This window comes from Phalacrocorax carbo, chromosome 4 (genome assembly GCF_963921805.1).
Source record: "Phalacrocorax carbo chromosome 4, bPhaCar2.1, whole genome shotgun sequence".
Classification (NCBI taxonomy): domain Eukaryota; kingdom Metazoa; phylum Chordata; class Aves; order Suliformes; family Phalacrocoracidae; genus Phalacrocorax; species Phalacrocorax carbo.
This window is the reverse complement of record NC_087516.1, coordinates 80,970,223-80,993,908: the sequence shown is the minus strand read 5'-3', so window position 1 is coordinate 80,993,908 and position 23,686 is coordinate 80,970,223. Positions and strand designations below refer to the sequence as shown.

Below are 23,686 nucleotides of genomic sequence, written 5' to 3'. Positions count from 1 at the left end.
TTCTTCTCTGCTAAGTAAGGAGATTACTTTTTTTAATAGGCTATATAACTAGGCAGGTATTTTGGGCGAGCATTTCATGGCGCCAGGCTTAAATGTAAGCGAGCGAAGGTTTCCCGGGCTGGGGCGTAGCAAGCTCCCGTGGCTAAAATCTGGAGCTAAGTGAGTATAATTAACCGTCGGCACCACTTGCCCGGGGCTATGATGGATTCATTTTAACTCGATGATTTCAAATGCTCTTTCTGACATGTATATGGTAGCTCCACCAGCTGTTTGGGGTTTGCTGTAGGAGTCACCGAGGGAAACTGTATTCCCAGAAATTCCTGTCTTATGCGAGAGATCAGACTCTCTGATTATAGGGTCTCTCTTGGCTTTAAAATATCCGAATGGAAGCAGCGGGGAAGAATTCTTACCCCTTCATGTTCCACCCAGATAAGAACCAAAAGGCATCCGGCAGTTTAAAGCCTGCGTGGGTTTCTGCGCAATCAGGCGGCGGAGGCTGACGATAATCGCGCCTGAAAATATCCGCATTTCTCTAAAACCCTAAGCCACGGGTTTATTCATGTATTTTGAAACTTAGGAGCTGAAGGGAGAGGTATAAGAAGGTGTTATAATTTAAAATGGGTTCAGCCCGCTCGGCTGGGGGGATGCTCCGGCTGTGGCCACCCGCTCGCTGCTCGGATGGGGCTGGGGGAAGAGTGGGTGCGTGGGTGGGTGTGGGAGCGTTGCGGGTGGAAGGGAAGGAGGGTGGCAGTGGGTGCGTGTGCGATGGATGGGGGTGTGGGGGGGGCGCGGTGCGCACGGGTGGGGTGTATGGGGAGTGTGTGCGGGGGTGTGTGCGTGTGCGAGGCGGGTCCTTTCTCCCCCCCCGCCCCGTGTCCCCCCCCGCCCCCCCCCCCCGCCGGCACCGCCCGCTCGCCGGCAGCGGCGGAGCTGTCCATGATCTCATCGGGAGCCCGGCCCCCGCCTCCGCTCCCGCCGCCGCTGACGGCCGCCCCGCACCGGCTCCCCCCCCCCCCGCCCCCCGCCCCGCGCCCTCTCCCACGCCCACCCGCGCCGGGGCCGGGCGTGCGGCCGCGCTGCAGCAAGACCCCCGGGCATCGGCAGCCCCCCTCCCGAGGCCGTCCCGGGAAGGTCACCCACGCCCCCACCCCCGCGGCGGGTGTCGGGGTGGGTGCCGGGCCGTGGGGCCCCCGGTATGGTGCGGCCGCGGGGCTGAGGAGAGGCGGGCGCCGGCGGGAAGGAGCCGCGGGGCGAGAAGATGGCTTCCCCCGCGCCCCCCGCGCCGGGAGGCGGGCCCTCGCCCCCCGCCGGCCCGCCGCGCCTTCGCCAGGTGGGTGCGCGCCGCGGCGGCGGCGACACGCGTGTCCGCGACCCCCCCTTGCGTGGGGACGGGCCTGCGCGGGCGGCAGGTGCGGCGGCGGGGGGTGCGTGTGTGCGTGTGCGTGGCTAAGCCCACCGGGGAGGAACCCCCACCCGCGCACCCACCCACGCATAGTGGGAGAGATCCCCGCTGCCTCACCCACCCACGGAGAGTGCGGCAGCGGGGAGCCCGAGCCACGGGGGTGGGGGGGTGGGGGTGCAGAATACTGGGACACGAGCGGCCCAAAAGTACATCGGCAGTAATGGTGGGTGGATGGATGGACGGACGGGTGGACGGGTGGACAGATGGATGCTTTTCTATTCTCTGCTCGTCATTCCATAATACACCCCCCCCCCCCCCCAAATTATTTCACACCTGCACAGGTGCAGTCACACGCGGGCCCATGGGTAACTTGAAGTGGCTGCAAGCAATGGTGGTGCACCGCGATATGTGTCGCGGTGCGTTACCGCTGTAGCAGAGCGTATCGAAAGGCATGAATAAAATCTTAATTAACGTAATGCAGCAGTTTTTGAGCGGCTGTTCCCGCTCTTGCTGTATGCAACGCTTTTCTGCTTGCATTTCTCCCCTCGCAAAGAAGAGAGCTCTGGTTTGCAGCGGCTGCTGCATTAATTTACATTGGGAACAGTGAAGTTGGTCTCAGGAGTTGTTTGACCTGGTTGGGTCAGCACAGCCGAGGAGTGGCACGGCTGGGCTGCTGGGGGTCCTGGGGGGTTCATGCCATGAATGCTTCGTGTCTCTTGAAAACGAGAGAGGCAGAAATGGAGGGGATGCACTGCTGGTGGTGTGTTCAGTTTGCTCTTTGCTGCTAAGGCTGAAGATGTTGTTGTGGTAAGATTAATAAAGGAAAAGCTGTTGCAAAGGAGGATTCCCGATGAGTAATCAGATTAACATAGTATGTATGTACTCAAACATCAATCCAAATATAAATCCTATCCTGCTCTTTTTTTGTTGTTGTCATTTTCACCAAGAGGCTGGCAGTACCCTCGATGAGGAAATCTCAGGGGTCTGCAGTTGGGACGGGCATCTGAGAGTTTGGAGGGGTGTCTAAACTTGTCAACCCCCTTACGCGCTGGAATTTGGGGCTGGGTAACTTAAGCAAAGAGGCCTTTGTGTGTGTTTGCTTCCGACCCCGGCTGGAAATGCCACAAGAACAGCCTTCCCCCCTCATCCCTATGTATTTTGGCACTTCCCATTCCCTTCCTTGCTGGAAACTGGAAGGAAAAAAGTGTCTGATTTTAGGAGCTAAGTTTGGTTTTAGGATGGAATAAAATCAGCAGGGATCTCTCTGGTTTATTGGCAATCTGTACAATCGGCAGGACCAGCAGGACAGATGAAGACCGTTGGTGGGGGGGAAAGAAGTTCCAGGTAGTAAAGGAAAGGCCTGGAGCTGGAGACCTTGAGGGATCCTCATGAAACCTGGCTTCTGTTCACATATAACTTACTCCACGTGCTTCCTGGAACCAGGTGGGTGGTATCCTTCCAAGCAGTGACTGAGACCCTCCGTGACAGCTGCCTTCCTGCAGTGATCCTGCTTGTTTCAAGCCTTTGTTTTTTCCCTCAGCAGCATGGGAAGGACACGGTTGCTAGTTATTTATTTTTAATAGCAAGCAGTTATCACAGTTAATAATGCTTAATAACAAGCGGTTGCAACTAGCCGGCGACGGAGGCGAAGGGACAGGAAGCCCTGCTAGACCAACGACCTGCTTTTGGCTCAGTAGTTTTAACCGTGGGGACAGTTTGCTTTAGCAAGGAAGTCATAGGGCAGCCAAGGGGCAAAGCAAAGCAGAGCAGCCCCCAGCCCGTACTGGAACACACCGCTGAGGAAGGATCCAGCACGTCCAGTGGCAAACCCAGAGCGCTGCGTTTTGTGGAGCCTTCTGAACTGACTTCTCATGGGGTTATTCGTTTTACATGAGAATGAAACTACAAAGCAATATCCTGAATGAGTACGTGGAAATCGCTCATGAAAAAAACCTGACTGCTACAGTAATTTTACTGTCTTCCTGTACGTTTTTGTCTGCTGTATTTAGAATTATTTTTAATTGCGTTTAGAAAGAAATCACTTGTCAGGCATGTTTCTGAACTACGGCTGTGGTAGAATCTAGTATTTATTTGAGTTTTTGCTGCCCTTCAATAAGAGAGCGTACACACAGCTAATTGGGTGACCTTCACAGGCATTTAAAGGTCCGTGAATAAATGCACAAAGCCGCTCAAGACCAAGGTAAAGAACACAGCAATGGCTGAAGTCAATAAATTTTTCTATAAATCGCTACCAGGCTCCTGCTTGCTTTACCGAGCATCTCTTGCAACCTTGGGAGGGAAGGAGAGTAGGCTTGGGAGAGTACGAAACAGAAGGGATGTGAACACGTCTGCTTGAAGCCATTGTGCCGACTGCCGTGTTATCGCAACGCCGTAACCACAGTAGCCCCTGATGAAAGCTGAAATCGGCAGCATCCTGAATTCCCACCACACTGGGGCCTCTCGGGGGTCCCTGAGGCTAGTCCCATCTCGCAGCTTGATAGCGAAAGTCACCGAAGAAGTTGTTTGGATTTACATTTGTGGAGTTTTTACTCTGTCTTTCAGTTAATTTAAGAGATCTGTGAATCTGTCCTTTATGTTAAATAGATATTTGGGGGGGCACTTGCAGAACCAAGGCCGTTGTTTACATCTGTGAGCTGTGAACCTGTTTTAGCAAGAACTGTATCTTACCCTAAACACCCGAGTTGTACCATTTCAGCTGTGCTTAAAGTACCCCTTGCCAAGCACCACGGTCAGGTACCAGTGAAATCTGTTATGTAAAGCTTAAGAATGTACTAAACAAAAAAACGAGCTATTGTAAATTACACCGTTGGAGACCATCGTGTTTGGGATAGGATGGATGTTGTTTCTCTCATTAGTAGTCACATGAGTTATTTCTGCTTTTTTTTCCTTCTAGTAGTCAAGGCTGTTACTTCCCTTGTCAAAAGAAAATTTAAACGCTTTTCCTCACATGAAAAAATACAACTGTATTAATGAAATTTGCAAACCAAATGCTAAGCGTCTTGTGTCGGAACAAGTGATCTGTAGAAAAAGAGAGCAAACAAAGCAACAAAAATCAAAATCAAAATCAAAAGGGAAGACCTGGACGCTGGGTCGGTGTTGTGACACGGATCCATGATTAAACGAACCCTTTTATGGATCTCCCGTTGCCCATTTGGCAGGCGGGTCCCTTCTTCCAGCCTCTGTGGAATCTATTCTGATGTTTGAACTCCACGTGTGCGGCAGGCTCCGCTACACCGGACCGCCCTCCCCAGCCACCGCAAGCATATCAGCAAGGTGCATTGCTGTTTCTCATGACCCTCTGCACTGTAAAATCAAGTTAGCATCAGAGGAGGAGATTCAGGCTACTGTATTAGGACCTGACTGATGGGTTAAAAGTTGTTCAAAGTAACAAAGCAATGACGGAAGGTCGCAAAGGGTAGAGATCCTACCAGGGTTCAATTCTGGTCCTTTGAACAAGCAACAGATTTCAGTGAGGAATCCTGTTTAATTTGGCGTCATGATTTTAGATAAGTGTGTGTTTCTGTGAGTAAAATAAAGGAAATGGGGATAAACCCCCTCTCTTACTAACTGTTCCCTAGGAAATATTTCTAATCCATTGAAATTGCTGGCTGCCTAACTCATCAGGAGGAAAAATGTGCTATAATTGTATGGTTTGCACGGCAACTTAAGGTGGTTTAGTGCTTTGGACTTGAGCTGCGTACATGTCTGGTTAAACAGAAACAGGCCAGCAATACTAAAACTTGTGCGCGTTGTATTCGACAATGCTGGTTTTGTGATTTAGTGAAGAATCGAAAGAACACCTTTCCTAGAAGAGAGGGAATATCCTCTCACTAATGTTGTAGGTGCTTTGAAGGGCTGATTTTGCTGCATTCTAAAGGGGAAAAGTGAAAACTAAACTGAGGTACAGGTGTCTGAACGTATTACACCCTGCGAGCAGTTCAGAGCTAGGCTAGAAATCGATTTTCCATTTTTGTGAAGGCTTTAGGTCCTCCAGAGTTTTTCTGCGTCACACTAGGGCAAACCTTCCAATGTTTTTTGTGAAGTAAAGAGAAAGATGCGCAAGCAGGCGTTGCCCGTCTTTCCTGGACTGTGAGACGTGCAGCTGTAAACATCCTGTCTGCTTTGTTTGGAGCAAGAGACTGAGACTGGGATTCCCACATCACTAACCCGTGGACTGTTCTGGGACTGTTCTCCTGTCCTAAGTGTCCCACTCAGTGTTACCTGCCTTGGCACTTAGGTACTGCTGTCCTACTGCGCCTCTGAGCATGCACGGATAAATCTGTCATCTTAATCCATTATCTGATATAAAAAGAAAGTGTGCAGGTGTGTCTTTTACTGTGATTTAACTGATCTCAGTCAAAGTTGCTTATCATTGAGCAATGTGCAAGTCACATGGTAATTTTCCTGTTGTCACGCCATTATTGATCCCCCTGAAATCCCTTTATTCCATATAATCCTCTTCTAGTAAAAGACGTGTCTGTAAAATGATGCCTGGAACTGGAAGTCCTCCTTTTCCTCTTCAAGCGCTTTTTTTTTTTTTTTTTTCCTTTTTGAAATATGGTTGGATGTATTTGGAAATCCAAATATGTCCCAAAGGACATAAAGGATTCTGGGGAGCCAAACTCATGGCTTGGAGCGAGAACTGAAACTGGAAAGAGAGAACACCCACCATGCTGTTCAGAAGAGTGCTGGTGTGGATGTGGGAAGATGCAGAACAGAGCTCCTGTCATTCCATTTCTCTGGAGACGTTTCCGTGGCAAAATTGTCCTGTATTGCGAATCCATGAGAGCAAGGCATTGGTTTCAGTACTTAAGAGAGTGGAATATGAGGCCTTCAGATTTTACCCAATACCTTGCTACCCGGAGAGCCAAAGTCATCACAAGCAGTTGAGATCGCTGGAAATAAGAAGTTTGTCTGGCCTCGCATATTGCGTGGAGTGTGACTCTTGGAAGCAATAGCGATTCACCTCTATGCTCAAATTATACAGTTTTTCAGCCTGTCAGGTTACATAAACTCTAACAGATGTGCTCTAATGGGTATGAGGTCCCCACCTAGGGCTTGACAAAAATCTGTTACAGGGAACGCTTCAGTTGGTGTGTGGGACTGCAGGAACTAGTTTCCTTCTTTTTATTTTCTTTTCTCAAGAGGTTTGCCCCTGTAACTCTACTGGATTTTGTCTCTTACCGCTTTACACTTTCCTCCTGTAAAGGAGGAGACAACAAACCCTCCTAAAAACGTGTATGCTGCTGCAATGTTACGAGGTCATCTTCTGGACCATTCATACTACTGACTATTCATACACTACTGGTGTGCTTTGGCACTGCCTTTTCTATCCCACTGCTCTTTATCCCACTCCCCAGGCTCTTCCTACTGCAGGACGTTCTTTGTCCCCTACTAGGAGCTGGTGGGATTTGAGGATATTTGAAGCTTCTCTTTCATGGGTGGTTTAGACTGACGCCGTTTGCGGCCCACGCTTGCAGTAGCTTTGCCTTGGGCAGTATGTTGTTTGCCTTCACCTCTTTGCTGGCACGCATTCTAGTTCCATAATTAAAAAAAATAGATTGGTTTGAATTCCCCATTTTCAAGGTTTCTTTGAACTTTAATTTGATTCAAGCTTATTTTTAATTTTACCTTCTGCTACGATGAAGGATTAGAAGTAATTTGTTCAAAACTAGAATGGCTTGAAAATCAGCATAGGAAAGTACTGGCTTTGGCGTCACAGCACTGAGTAAAGAGAACATCTCTCAAAGCAAACATTTCTATTTCAGTGAACCGTGTATGCCCTATCAAAGGGAAAAGGGTGCTAGAAAATGTCTTCTCATTGATTTGAAGTGATGAAACATAATGCATAATGAACCCGTTGCATAATAGATGGAGGCTAATGTAGGAAAAAGTAATTACAGTTGGTGAGTAAATGACCACATGTATCTAGATTTCATTTCATATAAAAATTACTATGCTAGAGTGTTATTTAGGTTGCAAAATCAAGTACTTAGTAGTTACAGGCTAATAGAACTAAGGACTGCGCAATCTTAATTCTGTCCCCTTCTGTGGCTGTCCTTTACACTGAATCGGGCTCTGGAAAAAAAAGGCTTAAGTGATCATATAATTAGAAACTGAATCACAATACATGATAACACACTGTAGGATAACAAACATACTTCTGCCACACTGCCAATTTTTTTTTTAGGCCCACAATCAAGAAAAGGGAAATGGTAATTTTGGAAAGCTTGCTTCCCAGCCAAACCTGAAGGGAATTTGCAAGCAGAGATGAAAGGTACAGCTCCAGGGCTTTATCCTGGCAAAGTTCTCCTATCACCTGGGGGCTGGGCCTTGGCACATGGCTGGACTGCATGAAGATTATCTAATCCCCAGAGGAAGAAGAGAAGAGTGTATCTCTAAGGGAGGTGAAATCTTTTAAAATGCTTGCTTTTTGTAGCATTCAGCGAAGGAATCACAAGTGATCACAGTAGGAAGAGGTACGCCTCAATGGATCGCACACGAAGCACGTACCAGGGAGGATGGATGGGAAGAACAACCAAACTAAATGCTGGTGCTGTGTAAAGCTGATGTTGGGTGTAGAGGAAGCCTAGTAAGGACGCTTTCTAAAAGCAAATGCAAGGTCAGCTGGAAGGTTAGTCTGCTGCTAAACAGTTTACCTCAGTATTTGTGTTTTTGTCACCTGAGCACTCCAAACAATCCCAAGGCACGCAATAGAGATACTGGAGCTTTTTTAAGAAGTAGCAAAAATTCTCCGTAATAAAAACCTTGTATATGCAAAATTACAGCCAATCCTTGGGTTTCAGTCTTGTTTCCGCGACGTACAGTAACTGAAACATAGAGCCTGCGAGACTGCACAACTGTGGGTCAGTTGCATTTACTCAAAGGAGCGCTCTGAAATCTTGGAAATGAACAGATGCTTTGGATCACAGGTAAGATCCTAAAATGAGGGAACTACAGTGAATCGTCCCAATTTACACAGGAAATACATGCAAAGATTTACCACCGCTGCCATGAAAACCACTTTAGTTTGGGCTAGCATTTTTAGCCTGCCGTGGAGGGGAAGAATTAAAGTTTTTAAATCCGTTCATCTTCCCATCGGGTGTTTTCTTGGTTTATAGAAAAGAGTGTGGAAAAGTAAAAAGAGAAAGGGACTAAGTGAAGCGAGCTATAGAGCATTGTCTGTCAATAGGCATTAAACCTCTTCCCAGACTGAGTTCATTTAGTAAATACTTGCCAGGTGCCCTGAAACAGGTGCAAAGGAAATAGCCGAGGTGTCATTCAAATATTATGACTTACTCCCTGAGTGTATACAAACAGAAGTTGATGATTTTATATGTATCAAAGGGATGGCGCTTCCCTGGGTAGGCTTTCCCCAGGCAGCCCTGCCAGGACTGGCACACCCCCAGAAATAAACCCAGCAGGAGACTGCTGCTGGGCTGCATTACAGTTTTGTGCTGGAAAACAAACCCACTGAAACCCAACCAGGCTGCTGCTGAAACGCAGGTGTAGAGGGTTTTTATGGGGAAGGCATCCCTGGACGGTTTTGGGCTCAGGGGGGCCAGGCTGTGGGCAGGCAGCCCTCGGCGACCACTGAGCCTCACTCTGCTCCACCCAAAGTCGCTATATTGAATATGAAGAATATTTTCTCTTGCATGCAGGAATGTGTTGACAGTTGGCTCAGGTATTTAGGGACGTGGAGAGAGATTAGGTAGTGACCATGCAGAAGTATATGTGACTTTGAGGGGCATCATCTCTCCTAAAGTCCCAGGGAAAAGAATTTTTTTTTTTTTTTTTTAAATCTCCTCAGGTTTTTATTACCTTTTGGTTGGCCTGACCTGACACCTCACCCCGCAGAGCTGCAGGCAGCCTCCTCCAACCCAGGAGCCTGCTTACAGGCCGTGGTAATTACACCCAGCTGGTGCTAATTGCAAAGCGGGTCCGTCACACGAAGGTCCTATAACTCACCTGCTCAGTTCCTGCAGCAGTGGGTGGGGTGGAAGGTACTAGAAGCAGCAGACAGCCTTGTGGTAGTAGGGCTGCTGTGTTCTTGTCTGCAGGCTTCTCCTGGGTGTCCACAAAGGTAGTGTTTTGGGGGTTTTTTTTTTTGTGTTGTTTTAATATAAATGCTTAAGAATCAGGGGTTGAACAAAGGGTTGTAATTTAAGACTGTTTTTGTGTCAGTATTAGGTGTAGCATGTTTTTGTTTCTGATGCTCTGTGGTTGTTACAAAGTTTCTTAGTATGCTTCATAATTTAAGTGTGTATATCCTATGAGGAGAGTAGAGCATTTGGGAGAAGCTTGGTTGTTTTTTGTTTGCCTCTTTTTTTCTGTGTGTTTTTGTTTTGTTTTTGTGGCTTTTTTTTTGGGGTGGGGTAGGGGGATGTTATTTGTTTTTTGCGGTGGCTTCTTTTTCTGTCTTTTCTTCCTGGGGTGTTCTGTCCCTTTCCAGATTGGTAAGATGGTCATATACAAAAGGCTGACTTTTGGCTGTTGGTGTCAAGCTTATGTTCAGGGCATTGTTGGGGATGCCCCTTGCCCAGGGGGCTGACTGGGCTGCCATTTTGTGGGGCGGGCTGCCATTTTGTGGGGCGGGCTGCCATTTTGTGGGGCGGGCTGCCATTTTGTGGGGCGGGCTGCCATTTTGTGGGGCGGGCTGCCATTTTGTGGGGCGGGCTGCCATTTTGTGGGGCGGGCTGCCATTTTGTGGGGCGGGCTGCCATTTTGTGGGGCGGGCTGCCCCATGATGAGGCTCTGGCCGCTTCCTCTGATCAGGGTGCGCTGGGATGTGAGTAGGGACAAATACTGTAGCTTGCTTTGGAAGGAGCAGCCCCTGTATGCCTGGTGTCCAAGAGGATTTGCTTCTTAGCTTGGCTCTTAAATAATGAAGGAGTAGTGCTTCTTGCTGGTCAGTAAGAAAAAAAAATTGAAAACAAACAAAAAACCCCCCAAAACCCTCAACAGAAACTTTGAGCCTTTCTATGCTAAATACTGATTACTACATATAAGTTGTGTAGAAACACAACTTGTTGTGCTTAATATCTGTGGCTTTTTTGCTTCCTGAGGTTAGATCTTTGTAAAATAATAATGTTTGCTGTGAAACACCAAATGGTTGTGGTGAATGCACTGTGATTGTAGTTGTTTTATTGTCAAGTATTTATTGTTTCCTCTGTATAGGATTTTAGGCTTCGTATTAAGGTGTGATGTTGGCTCAGAAACCCTGATGAAGGTACCCTCCCTAGCTGTGCGTGTCCTGGTGAGGGCTGGGTCACGGCCAGGCTACTTTAACCCCTTTGGGCCGTCTTCCTCTGAGGAACTGGAAGAGCTCCACCTGAATGGGTCACAGTTCTGTGTTGTTATCATGCTATGCTATAACATATCGCTGTTCTTAAATGTCTGATTGTCCTTACTGGGATGGGGAATGGGCCGGGAACTTAACAACTGTTGTATCTAACAGGATGTAGATTCAGGATGTAACAGCGTTCTGTACTCTGTGATCTTAAAAAAATAAAAAAATTTAAGTGAAGAGGTGGGATGATGAGCTAAGAATTGCTGTGCATTATCCTGTGGAGGCTTATGAACTTGGGTGGGCAAAAACAGGCTATATTCTGAATTCGTTGTTGATGCACAGAGATTTTTAGAGCAAGGGAAGCGGGCGGCTGGCTGTGAAACACTAAAGTTTCTGTCAGAAAGCTTTAGAGCTCAAAGCTGGGCTTTATTCACTAAAAGTGTAATACTGTTCAGAAAATGGGTTAAAAGTGCAGTGCTGCAAATATTCAGAACTTGGAATGCATCAAGGAGAAAACTTTCAGTGTAGCACAACTACTTATTTCTGATCATAATTTTAATACATCACGATTATGTAATGCAGAGTGCTTGATGTCCTGATGTCCTTCTGGTAATTGGCTGAACGTGCAAACCAGGTTAGTGGTTGCTAAACCCTCAATGGACGGACAGCAACAGCAGCAGTAGTATGGAAGCTTTGCTAATGGGATTATGGCAGTAATGTCAGTCATGCTACTCTCTCCCCCTGCCTCAGAACACAAAACTGTAACCTTGAGAGCTGAAGCACTTACCAAAGTCACTTTGGGGGATACTGTTTAAACATGTGCTTTCTCCAAGTTGTTTAATAATATTCTAGGATAATACTTGTATCTGTTTTTTCTCGTTCTGTGCCATAACTGCTTGTATCAATTATATGCAACTGCTCTGCATTTTTAGATTTAATCAAGTTAAAGCTCTGGTCAAGTTGTACATCACGTCTGAGATTTCCAGTATGAAGAAGAACGGACTGTGAGCTATGGGACTGCACAGTGCTTACAGCACGGTTATTTGTTGTCTCTGCTTGTATGGTTTGGGTTTTTTGTTTGTTTGTTTTGGCTGTCTAGTCTTGAAGTGTTTTGATTTATGTGCAGAACTTGATTGCTCCCATAGAGTATTACGGCTACAGTATGTAATGGGGCAGTTACTTGAGACTTCCTATATTAAAGGGATCTTTGTTTATGCAACAAGGATTCACAAGGATTCATTCATCAACTCCCCCCCCCCCCAAACTGTTAACTCTTTGTATTCAGTTCTACTGGTATATATAAAATGGCGGGAGACAAAGTTGCTGACCTGTCCCTCTCAGGGTTTCTCTTTCAATGATGTTTTGACCATTGGTAACCAAGGTGAGTTTCTACAAGGTGCGTGTGGTCTTGAGCATTAAAGTTGTTCTTGCTGAAAGCTGGTAAGAAGCTTTATGAAATGTATCCCTTCTTAATTTGAGCTTTACTTATAAGTTCCTTTATTAAGATTATCTGATTGTTTTAAGATGATGTATCTGGGGTAGGAAGAAGAGTACGGCCAAGGGGCCACTGTCCGCTTGTGGAACTTACATCTCCTTCCACGGAGTGACTGGTTCCTGTGCTGAGCTGCTAGTGCAAAGGTCCAAGCTGGTAATGGCATAATTGTCATCCTTTCTTTATTGCTTCTAATATTTGTACTTCTTTAGTCATCCGGTTAGTTTTCCTGAAGTCCTTGCTTTGGGTATTACCTTTGCTATTGCATGTTCTAAATGTGTTAAATGTCATGAATGAAATAAAAATGGTAGATGCATTTTTCAACAGGCTAAACTGGAGAAGCATTTGATCCCTCTAGTGACTGCTCTTTTGCAAGGCGAGTTGAACATACTAATGAATGTATTTATGTGCCTGTCACGAGCAGCGTGAATTTGTGCGGGGTGTGCATGTGTGGCACAGATTCAGTTGAAGAAATGGTGTGTGATCTGAAGTCCTGGCAATCTTGCAAAAGGTGTGAGAGGTCCTCACACAAGTTATATGTCCTGTTAGAAAGCTTTAATCTCAAGACCTTTCCAAACATTCGATGGATGGGATTGTATTTCACGCGTTCAAACTGACTGGATTCAAGCTAGTGAAACAGTGCTGTAAATACCCTTATTGTTTCTGTTAGGTGGAATGGTGAAGTACTGTTTCCTGAGCTTATATCTGAAAAGATTGAGGGTGTCCAATGTTAATTCTTCTCCTCCTACGATCTTTCTGAATGGTGTGGTTCTCTTTCTTTAAGAAAAAATATATAATCCTAGATTACATACCTACCTATTTTTGTATATTCAAAAAATATCAGAGGGAGGGCAACTTCCATTTTACAACTCGTGTGCTCCATTAGAAACAGCACTTACCCCAAATCTTTGCTTTAAAACAAAGCAACACAAACACCTACTCCCTGCATATGCAACTCCAAGAGGTGAAAGTAACCTTTGCAATTAATTCTGAACGAGGATGTTCTATAAAAGATCTAAGCTGATAACTGGCTGTTAGATCACATGACCAAAACTCTTCTGAGGTATCCTTTGTACACTATTTTACTGTGCTAGGGCTACTCTTTTGTTTATTCTTTTATCTTCCTAAAATCTAGCTTTCCCTCCTCCTCCTGGTGTAGGATGACTGCCAACACTTGGTCATCTGTGACCCTCAGCTGCTGCGGCTCTCAGGAATGCCTGTTTCGTTCCAGCAGCGGCGGATGACCGAGGCTGTGGTTTCCTCTGATGTGTACTATGTATGTACGTGTGTGGGTGGTGCAGAGGCTGGCAGGGAAAGGGGCAGGACTCTGTCATGAGTATCATGCTCTTGTGACCGTGCAAGAGCTTTTCTGGGAACTTGAACTTGCTCGGGCTGGATGCTAATATCCTGGCCTTGATTCAAGGTGATGTTTTAGTTCTTGCCGAGAGCAGCAGCTGGTTGGTGGCAGAAGCCAAAGCCTGTTGGTTCGGCCAGGTTAGCCAAGAGGGGCATTGCGTACTGCGTGTACATCTCTTGCGATGAACTTTGAGAATTTTTAGATCCAGATCACATCACTAATAATTTAGTCATATATTTCCTACAAATAGCTGCTTGTATCGAAACCTGCCCGGTGAGACGACTACTGAGAATTATTTGCCTAGCAGTTGACATTTGTACTGGAAAGGCTCTACCCTGAATCATTGCTGGGTTCACTGTTGTCTTGATATGCATTCTCTGCAGTCTCCCAGCTGGCATTTGACAAGGTGGGTGCTCCAAGCAAGTTTAGGCCTCTTTGATACGGACAATGTTGGAGTATACCTGAAAACCAGAAAAAAGGGCTTACACCCCTCCTCCTGGTCTGAGTCTTTCTAACTTTGGTCCCTTATCAGGAGCCCGCATGATTTTTCCAGGTGACAATAATTGACAAAAAGATGCCATTTCATTCCTATCTTTACTGCCCGCTGCCACCCCCAAGCGAGTATGTGTCAGAACAACCCTCTTCAGACTTTACTGAGAGGAAGAACGGGCTGTTCCTGTGGACTGTAATGTGCTGGAAGCAATGGGTAATAGACTTCCCCCTGCTGGGTCAAAACCTTGCGTGAGCAAAGCTCAATTTCAAGACTGAAAGTTTCAGAATAGCCCGTTTGAGTTGCCAGATCAAATTTTCTTGTGTATCTGTTTGCAAACAGCTGTATGATCTTAGGAAGGTCTTCAGAGCAGGAGCCTGCATTCCTGCTACTTGAGCACTCGTCTTATTTGTGTTACAAGAGTACTAAGCTGTTGTGGGTCATCTCACTATTTAAGGGGAAAATGTATGTTCAACAAACCTTTGCTTTATGTTAATCATCACAGCGGGTCACTTATTGAAACAAACATTGAAACCCCAAAGCAACAAACTTGATTTCCTGTCGTTATTTTATGGTAATTGTGAAGTTCTGAGGATGCAGCTGGAGAAAACTACTTATTCACTAAAAAAAAAGGCAAGAATAACAGGATCTTAAGTTCCTGTGGCACTGAAACGCAAAGGGGCGGAAGCCTTATGGTTCTCATAGCGACGGTTGGGTAAGACGGAGCTGGTATAAATATTTAGGAGTACCTCTGCAAAACTCCAGTTGGCTCCAGTGGCTGGTAGTTGCCCTTCTGTTTGCTCAGCTTGAAGAAGAGAATCTATATTTAGTAAAGCAAATGAGAACGAAATCTGTATAGAGGCTTTTTGTCTGACACGTTTTGGATGTGTTCTTAAAATTTGGTAAGTCGATGGGCAGGCACTATAGAAAATCGATTGATACTCTTTTTATAATGTGAAATTACTTACTCAGCATGGGCTAATGAGTGGTAACCTCTTATCACCAGAGTAATACTGCTCCTGGCAGGTAAATTTGCTGCTGGCCTTGGCACCTGTGTCTGAATTATGCTATTGCAGCTCCCTTGAGGTTAAAGGTCCAAGGCCTTAACTTCTCAAGCTGTTTGACCTTGGTCTTGGCCTCTTCCCGCGGACTCGGTAAGAGCACTGCACTAGGAAGGCTGGAGAATCCTTTCTGGGGTGGGGGCTCAGGGGATCTGGCTCTTCCTTTGAGCTTCTGACAATGTCTCTGGATGCTTTGGATTATCTCTTTACGGTAGCACATGCATCCAGCAAGGCATGAGTTGACACGTGGCCCTGGATGGCCCAGAGTGTTGTGTAGTGCTGTATTCCCCTGCAAGTTGTTCAGGGCTCTGCAGTTTGGGTGGCTAAGGCCCCCTCGCTGGCTGGGCTTGGCTCTGCTGCTTTCTAGGGGTCTTTTCAGGTGACAGCCAGGTGTACCAATGGATACAAAAGCATAAGAAGTCCCTGCCAAGGTTTTACATTATTGGCTGCGCTTGCTGAAACTGGGGTCTCCTTAATTTATAATGGTATTCTGAGAAATACCAGACTGCCTGAAAGCTACTCATAATATGATATAGAGGTGAGGTGCAAACCTTTGCATCTACAGGTGGTGGTGGTGGGATAGTAGAAAGCTCTGGTCATATGTAATGTGATCTGACACAGACTTCTCTGCAAGGAAATGGGGTTTGTTGTTCTCTGCACCTCTTGGCCTGCCTGTTACTGTGCCCATTTTGGAGGGGTGAATCTAAACCTAGACCTTTACCTGGAGTTAGTTTCCACACATATGAAGGGTGGTTGGCTTGTGTCTTTTGCTAATGTAAAATCATTGAAACCTCTTGGAATACTTGTCCTGTGAGGCATTTGGAAGTTGGAGAGAGCCAACCTCTACTCCTTCCGTTGTCCCACTGAGCTTTAATTTGACTAGTGCCTGTGGGAGCGTTTTGCATTGAGCTTTACTGGTGCGTCACCAACATGCAGCAATAGTACGGCGTACACATCTCTTCCCTGTAACACTTTCACCTGAAAGTATGGGTTTCTTGCATCTGTGTTTTTTTTTCTTTTCATCAAGGTTTTGTGGAGTTAGTGTAGAGACACATTTCAGTCACAGAAAACTGCTGAGCAACAGCATCGTGATTTTTTTTTTTTGAGATTAATAATGGAATGTCCTGATGACTCTGACACTAATGATCTGTCATTTTGAAATACTAGAAATGCCTTGTATTGTAAAAACAAGCTCCAAGTCAACTCTCTGGGTTCCTACAATACTATTGCTATGACAAACAAACCCCAGAACACAAGCCAATTATCTATTCAGTCCTGCTGCTGTTTAACAAGGAGTTGAGGGAGTTGGTCACTTTAGTTTCAGCTACATCTTAAAATCCCTTTTTAGTCTGCTTCTGCAAAAGCCATGAAATCAGCGTTAATTTCAGGCCTGCATGAAGAACATGTTATCCTTTTTAAGTTCTGCTTGTGGAATACCCTGTCAGTGATTGTTTAGAATAAGCTGTGTGAGCTTCTGTTGCAAAACACATCTCCATGCAAACTGAATCTTTGTAAGAGGTTGGAGAGATAATAGTGTATCAATACTTGTTTTATCTTGAATTTTAATTCAGCTGGATTTCAGATGGAATTTCTAAGGCTTGTACGTATGACCTGAAGAATTTGTAAGTGCACGGAGCAGCTCACTGTTGTAGAATGCGTAGTGTCTTTGTTAAAAAATTCCCAAGACACATTATTTTGTAGTAATAAATGTTCTGATGCTGGCTACTTAAAACAATGGCTCAGCTGTCGTATGTACACTACTGTAAAAAAGGCTATATTAAGTCTTATTCAAGAGGGCGTAATGCTTTTTTGTTGAAAGATAGTTGTTTACTTGATGCGTATCCTTTTACTTTGGTAATATATATTTTAAAGATCTAATAGGAAGCAGATGTACCAAAGGCTTCATGCTTAACGAAGAAATTGCGATGAACCCGCTAGACTTATTTTTCTAGGGAAGTGGCTAGAGTAGCACAGAAAGATACTTATCTGGAAGGAAAAAAAATTGGAAAATACTGGCTTAAGGTACATTCTAGAGAGACTTTCTTCATATTGTAGGAAGTTGAAAGGATTAGAGCAGGAGAAGTTAGGTATTAAGGTATTGTGAAATCAGAGATCACAAGAATTTTGCACAGTGAATGGGTGATTTCTGGAATCTTACCTTAAACTCGTAATATCCATAGTTGTCATGAAATAATAATCCTGACCTAAACGCAATTAGAGATGTGTTTTTGGAAGTGCACTTTGATACAGGAATGAAAAATTGAATCTTCTCATTTGGAGATGGCACAAATATGTATTTTTGGTCTATATTGGTAGGAAGATGGAATTATATACAGCAGAAGACTTACCATGGTAACATAGATGATGATAGCTGAGCCATTGTCTTTTTTATACTTAAGATCCAGTGGAAGCCACGGAATAACTAAAAAAGGTGATGTTTCTATTGAGTTTTAAATTATGTTAATGACAACATAATTCACTCGAAGCCCCTTTAATGTATAATTAAAATAATAATTTTTAAGCAACTTGATCAAATTTAGAAGAACATAAATATGCATATGAAAATCAATATGCGTTTGGAGAAATCCTAACACGTAAGTACTGAATAATGGTTTGCACAGGGCATTTTGTGTCAGTTCTACATATCTGCTGTAGATGGCAAACCTGTACAAACTTAACTGGGGATAAATGTTGCCCTTGATGGTAATTAAATGTCTCTGTGGAGGATTATATTCTGCCAAAAGTGAAAGCAGTTTTGCATCTAGATGTGTATTATCTACATTAAACCAGTTTAGACTGAAGACTTCTCCCCCTCCCCCCTGCCACTGTGAGGCTGTAAACTTGATATGAAAATTTTACCCTGGTGACCAGAACAGCTGGAAAAAAGGAATTGGGAAAGATGGGAATATTCTCTCCTCTTTTGTAAGCCTGCATGAGATGTTGCGGATTGCAGGTGAGGTTAAGTTTTGTCTTGGTTTAGGCAGGTTGAATGTGTTAAGCTTTTTCTTTGTCTATCGACCACGATGGGAAGGATATAACAAATGTAAATTCTTAAAGGACAGATCAGCATCTGTGTCAACTAAAAAAAAAAAGTATTTTAAGAAGTCTGTTTCAATATTTTGAGATGGGGTGCCATCAGTAATGATTCCCTGCCTGATGAGAACTCATGTCTTGCCTTCTTGATGATGGAACACTTGGTAATCCTGTTTTACCTGACAACTGATCTGCTCCACTGGCATCAAGCCGCTGCTCGAAAGAGAACAGTGAGCTAGGTGTCAAAGCCAGCTCTGTAACATGGTGGGAGAGCAGCAGGTGCGTCATCTGCTACCCCAAATGCAAGCTCCACAGAGTTGTGTTGTTTTGGTTCGCTTCATTTTAAAACTGCAGTGACGCAAGACCAATTAGTGTTACTGTGAATACAGGAAAAAAAAGAGAAAAAGCAAAGCCTGGCGTTGCCACCAGAACCCACTATTTGATGGTGCTGCCAGCCAAAAATACTGTTGAAAACTGGTTACTGGTGTGCATGATTTGACAAGACAAATACTTCACTTCTCGTTCCAGTTTTGCATTATTGGGATTACTCATGAGGAATTTAGACACCAGCAGACATGGGAAATGGCTGTGTTTACCCAGATGCATGAACTTCAGAAGAGAAGTTGTGTAACTCAACTAGCCAAATATTTGAACAGCGTACATGTTTCTGATGTCCTGTGTATAAACACGTTGGTGTATCATAGATTCTTCGGTGCTTTCCTCAGGTTAACTGTCCTCGTGTGAAGGAAGAGCTATAGTTAAACAGCTGTTGTTGCATGAAGAACCCTCTAGGCACTTCTGTAAGATTACTTTGTTTGTGTAGTTGAGCGGTCTCTGAAGAGATAAGTCGATAGAAAAAACCCACTGTGTTCAGCTACTGATCTGCAGAATTATTATGTTTGGCCCTAAGTGCTTTTTAATTGGATTTCTTTTGTATTTCCTAAGCTTTTTCATATATTGGGTATCCCTATGGGAAGAGAAGTCTTTGTTTACTGTAGCTTTGTCAGAGCCAGCAAAGGTTGAAGCTATTAAACCTGTGAACCTGTATGAGAAGATCGCTCAGATAATGAGGTCTTGAAACTAGTGGCATGTCCTTCACTGTCAGTGTCTTTTTTTTTTTTTCTTATGAGAGGTTGAGTTTACAGCTATTGGAGTCCAGATCTTGATTTTGCATCTCTTTTCAAAAACTTGTCAGGTAGTCTGCTGGTATTTTTTTTCATGCTGAGAAAAATTGTGATAGCTGAGGTAAGAACATAGCTTTTGCTTTCGAACACCTGCGTCTTGGCTGCGCTGTTTCCCGAGCGTGCCAATTTGTATCCTCACCTCTGGAAGTCACACTGGTGTATTATCAACCGTTTGCAGGCACGGTTATATTGGAAGCGTGGTTAACTTTTGTGTGCTGCTTGCGAGATGGAAGTGTAAGATGTAAAAAAACCTGAGCTTTTTGTCCTGGTGTTGTATGCCTTAATGCCTGAGTAACTGAGATACAGGAGTAGCTTTAAACTAGTAATTTATACTTTAGCAATAAAACTAAGGGAACAGTAAATATGCAGCTTCCAAAAAGTCAGCATCACCACTTTCATACCAGTTGCCCTGCTGGAGCTTTGCGTATTTTATGGCTTTTGTGTATTTGCTCGACATAACTGTGTTATTTGCAATACTGCTTTATGATTGCAAAAACTGAACATTCAAATAATCTTTAAAAAAATGAAGTTAGGCAGCGACTGAGAATTTGGGTGGTAACTCCGGAGCAATATTATTTTGAATGACTGATCCCTCTCCCATGGAGGGAGAAACTAACAAAATGCTTGGCTGAATGAGCCTTAAAACCAAACCTGATGGTGTCAGCTCTTCAGCCTCGTGTTTTGAGTGACTCTGGTTATCTATTTGTTCTGTTTACCACGTACATTAGGACTGTCTTAGTGGCTTTCATGTAAATGTGTCCAGAGGATAAATTTTATTTAACTGAAAATACTTCCAGTAATAACGTTGTTTTCTTGGAAGTGCCTGTCTGGCTGTTTTTTATAGGCTGGCTCTTAAATGGCTTATCAGATAAATCAAAACATTTTAAAAAAATGTACTTGAACTGCAGTACTGTGTCTCTGTACGTGCTTCCCCTCTTTCAGTCGGACTGTGGGCAGAGAATCTGATCAAAGCACGCTCATCTTGAAATATTCAGTATTGTGAAAGATGAAATATAAAATTTCTGAAAGGAAATTATTATCAACTAGTAAGAATTGGTGAGAGAATGCAGAATATCTGTAATTCTTGACCTTAGTGTTATGGGAGTCTATGGGAACAAGAGTCTCTAGGCACACTTACTGTGGGAAACAGTTTACTGTGAGGTTTTTATTTTTACTAGACACCTCGGAACTTGTTTCAGACCTTTTTCCCCGTATGGTTTCTCTTTAAGACTCAAGAGAGAAACTCATGTTGCAACTTGAATGTAATTCAAATAATTCAGGCAGCTTGTAGAGCAATTCTGGTGGCTGCAAAAGGCTGTGTTTCTTCCTCTCATTTCCTTTTAATGCTTTAGCGGTGTAGATTGTGTGGTGCTGTCTGTTGGGTCACGGCCTCGTGAGTCACGCCAGGCCAAGGTGCTGATGCGTTCCGGCAGCCCAGTTTGTCAAAATGGTTGTTCTTTGCAACTGATATTAAAACAAACCTGAATTTTGTAAGCAGCAGCATAGGAAGCCCAAATTAAAAGATGAGGGATTTAGAAGATGTCGGGGTGCTTGCATTTTGCAGAAGAGGCGGCTCCTACTTGGAAGGTAGCACCTTTTGCCATGCTGGTATGGTGGTCAGGCAGGTGACTATTTTTCTGTGCCTTTAAAAGCATCCAAATTCTCCTGCTGTCTTCTCTCTTTCTGGCACTGCCATAAGGAGAGTGGGGACTTTGCAATGTAGAAAGCATCTGATTACCGCTGACCTCCAAAAGGAGGCTTCTGATGGGACAGCCTGTTAATTTCTTCACCAATTTAAGATAGAAATCCTCAACTTGATGTGCTTTGTGAACAGTTTTGGTGGAATTTGTCGCACATGTTGCACAAGTCCAAAACCTATAAAATTCTTCTTTAAAAAAAAGTAACTGAAACTTTTTTTAAAAAAGAAATGTTTTCTGGGTTCTTTTTGCACAATAACGTGTCAAGGTTACTTACAAGCATTGATGAAGGCTGTGCTCTTCACAGAGGGTGCTGTCTGTAAAAACTGCATTCACTTGGAGCAGTAGCAAATGCAAGAGAAGGTAGCTTTGATATGGGGAAGTTGGGGAAGGCCCTTTTTATGAGAATTGAAAGAAACATGGGGCAGGGAGAGAGAAGAGGAAAACAAAACTGATAGAGTGGGAAGGAAGCAGAGGTAAGAAAATGGAAATCATCAAAGAAATTAGAAATGGAAGCAGAACACTTTCAGCTTTGTCCAATGGTTTTACAAATTACAGCCCAAAATACCGTTATCATATGTGAAAGCGCAAGCATTTAAAATATGCTGTTCGTTTGTAAAATAACGACGTGGAGCTGATAGTTTCCTAACAAACAAATGTATGAGAATCAGAGTGGCTAATTTCATTCACAAAAAGATTTCCTCAGGTTATTTTTTCATTGCAAATTAAATAGTGTTTTTGTGGGTGTTGCAAAGTATTTTTTAGAGATCTCTGGATGAGTTGCAGAATGAAAATGTCACAGAGAAAGGAATCAACTCTAATTTGCCTGCTGGTCATCTTACTGGTGGTAGTGGTATCTGAGAAGCAGCAGGGCATGGGCTGGTTTGGCCGAGATTGCAAGGTTAGCATCTCTGCAGCACCTCTGATTTCCAGGTGGCCCTTTGGTATCAGGCAACACTACATAAGAACTGCATACTGTTTTTCTCCTCAAGTATTATTTCAGAGTAGAACTACTTAAGATCTTTCTTGTTCAGTCTTTGAAATCTGCACTCTCAATGTGTACTGTAGCATGAACCTTGGAAGTTTGGGGGGGGGGAAGCATAAATATTAGATCTAGTGGGAAATCTTTATCTTAAGCCCATCCTACTATACCTCCAAATGACAAATGGAGATGGCTCAGGAGGAAGTTGGAACTGTGCGGAAGCTATGAATTGCTATCCCTTGTTTATTTCCTTAATGTAAATAGCATGTGTTTTCAATCTTTGCTCTTGCTTAATATAGATTTTTCTGGCTGGGAATACAAAAGTAAAATAAATCAGATGTGTGAAATGTTTGCTGATAGAGAAACTATTTTCCCAGGAAGAAGCACAGTTGCCTCCGTTTGTCTGCTTGCCCTTCCTGCCAGGTTTCTGCATTAATGAGTTTCGACACATCTATGTCTTCAGCCACTGTGCTTTACCTTCGAGTTTGTGTAAATCTTCACTCTTGGTGATGTACTTGGTGAGCCTTTAAGATGCACTTGAGCGACTTCGCTCCTACAGTGCCCTGTGTGAGTTCTCACCGCTTCATTTCAGTCCTTTGAACAATTAGAGCCCAACAGTACGTGCAACGGAGAGGGAAAAATCTGAGATTTATTGTGGAGTCTGAGTTTCTGTTTTCCCAAAACAGGAGCTTTCTTTTAAGTGGTATTCAGCGAGCTCCCTTTCTCACAGGAACTGTGCCAGAAGATGGCATTGCTGTACGCAGAGCACTCATCTCCATTGCAACAAGTCATTAAGAGGAGTGGAAAAACTGCAGCTTGAAAGTCCATTAGACTGAGTCAGGCTGACAGGAAACGAATTTGCCTTCATATCACACATCAAGGACAGTTCCATTAAAATCTATAATGTGCTGAGGAGGCTTCCTTTTTTTTTTTTTTAGCTGGTTGTTGTTTAACAAGAAGCTTGTGTTTTAAAAGTACAGATGAATCTGTAGGCTGGGGGGGGGGTTATATCTCACTCTTTTTCAAATGAAAATAGAAGACACTCTCAAATCCACTTCTCTGCTCACATCACCTCCACCAAGATCTTACTCTTTGGCTTCAGGATCTGCTCATTTTCCTCAAAAGTCTTTCTCCCAACTACCTCTTAGGTGCTGTGGAAGAAGTATTCTCAATACATCCTGGCAGTCTAGGTTTGCTGAGGCCTGTCTGCAAAGGCAAGGAGCACTTGGCAGACTCCAAAGGCTTCTGCAGTGAGTTTAATCCCCCCAAATAGTAAGCAGCCCTTTAGGGTAGGTGAAAGCCTGAGGAAAACTTGTATTCAATTAGCAGAAATGTGATATTTTTGTTTCCCAACTTTGTAGTTTATAGCTAATTCTGTTACCTGAGTGAGAGAGCACTGTAGCTATGATTTTCACAGTCTGTAGGATGAATTGATGTGATAACAGACTATAGGTTCTACTGGGAAAAACAAATCAGAATCTGAGTTTTGCTGGGTATCATAGAGTAGACCTGCTCTGTGTGGATCTGTGTGTTTGTAAGGATTACAACATAGTCATCTCTGGGCATGTTGATGGAAGCTGCCTGCTGTGGTTCTGGCTCTCCAGTGAATTGTTAGGCTGGTTTGAAAGCTGCTTGTTCCTGTCATGAGCTTTGGAAAACATTTAGGTTGGCTCATGGG

General features: G+C 44.2%; 1 protein-coding gene across 1 annotated transcript in view; it reads left to right on the top strand.

The window, feature by feature from the left end:
- Positions 1 to 1,016: 1,016 nt before the first annotated feature.
- Positions 1,017 to 23,686, top strand: part of ANK2 (ankyrin 2) — a 375,969-nt gene continuing 353,299 nt past the window's right edge. The window contains exon 1 of the mRNA XM_064450596.1: positions 1,017 to 1,330. Coding sequence (XP_064306666.1) covers positions 1,259 to 1,330 — 72 coding nt within the window. The 5' untranslated portion in view covers positions 1,017 to 1,258. The remainder of the gene's footprint in view (positions 1,331 to 23,686) is intronic.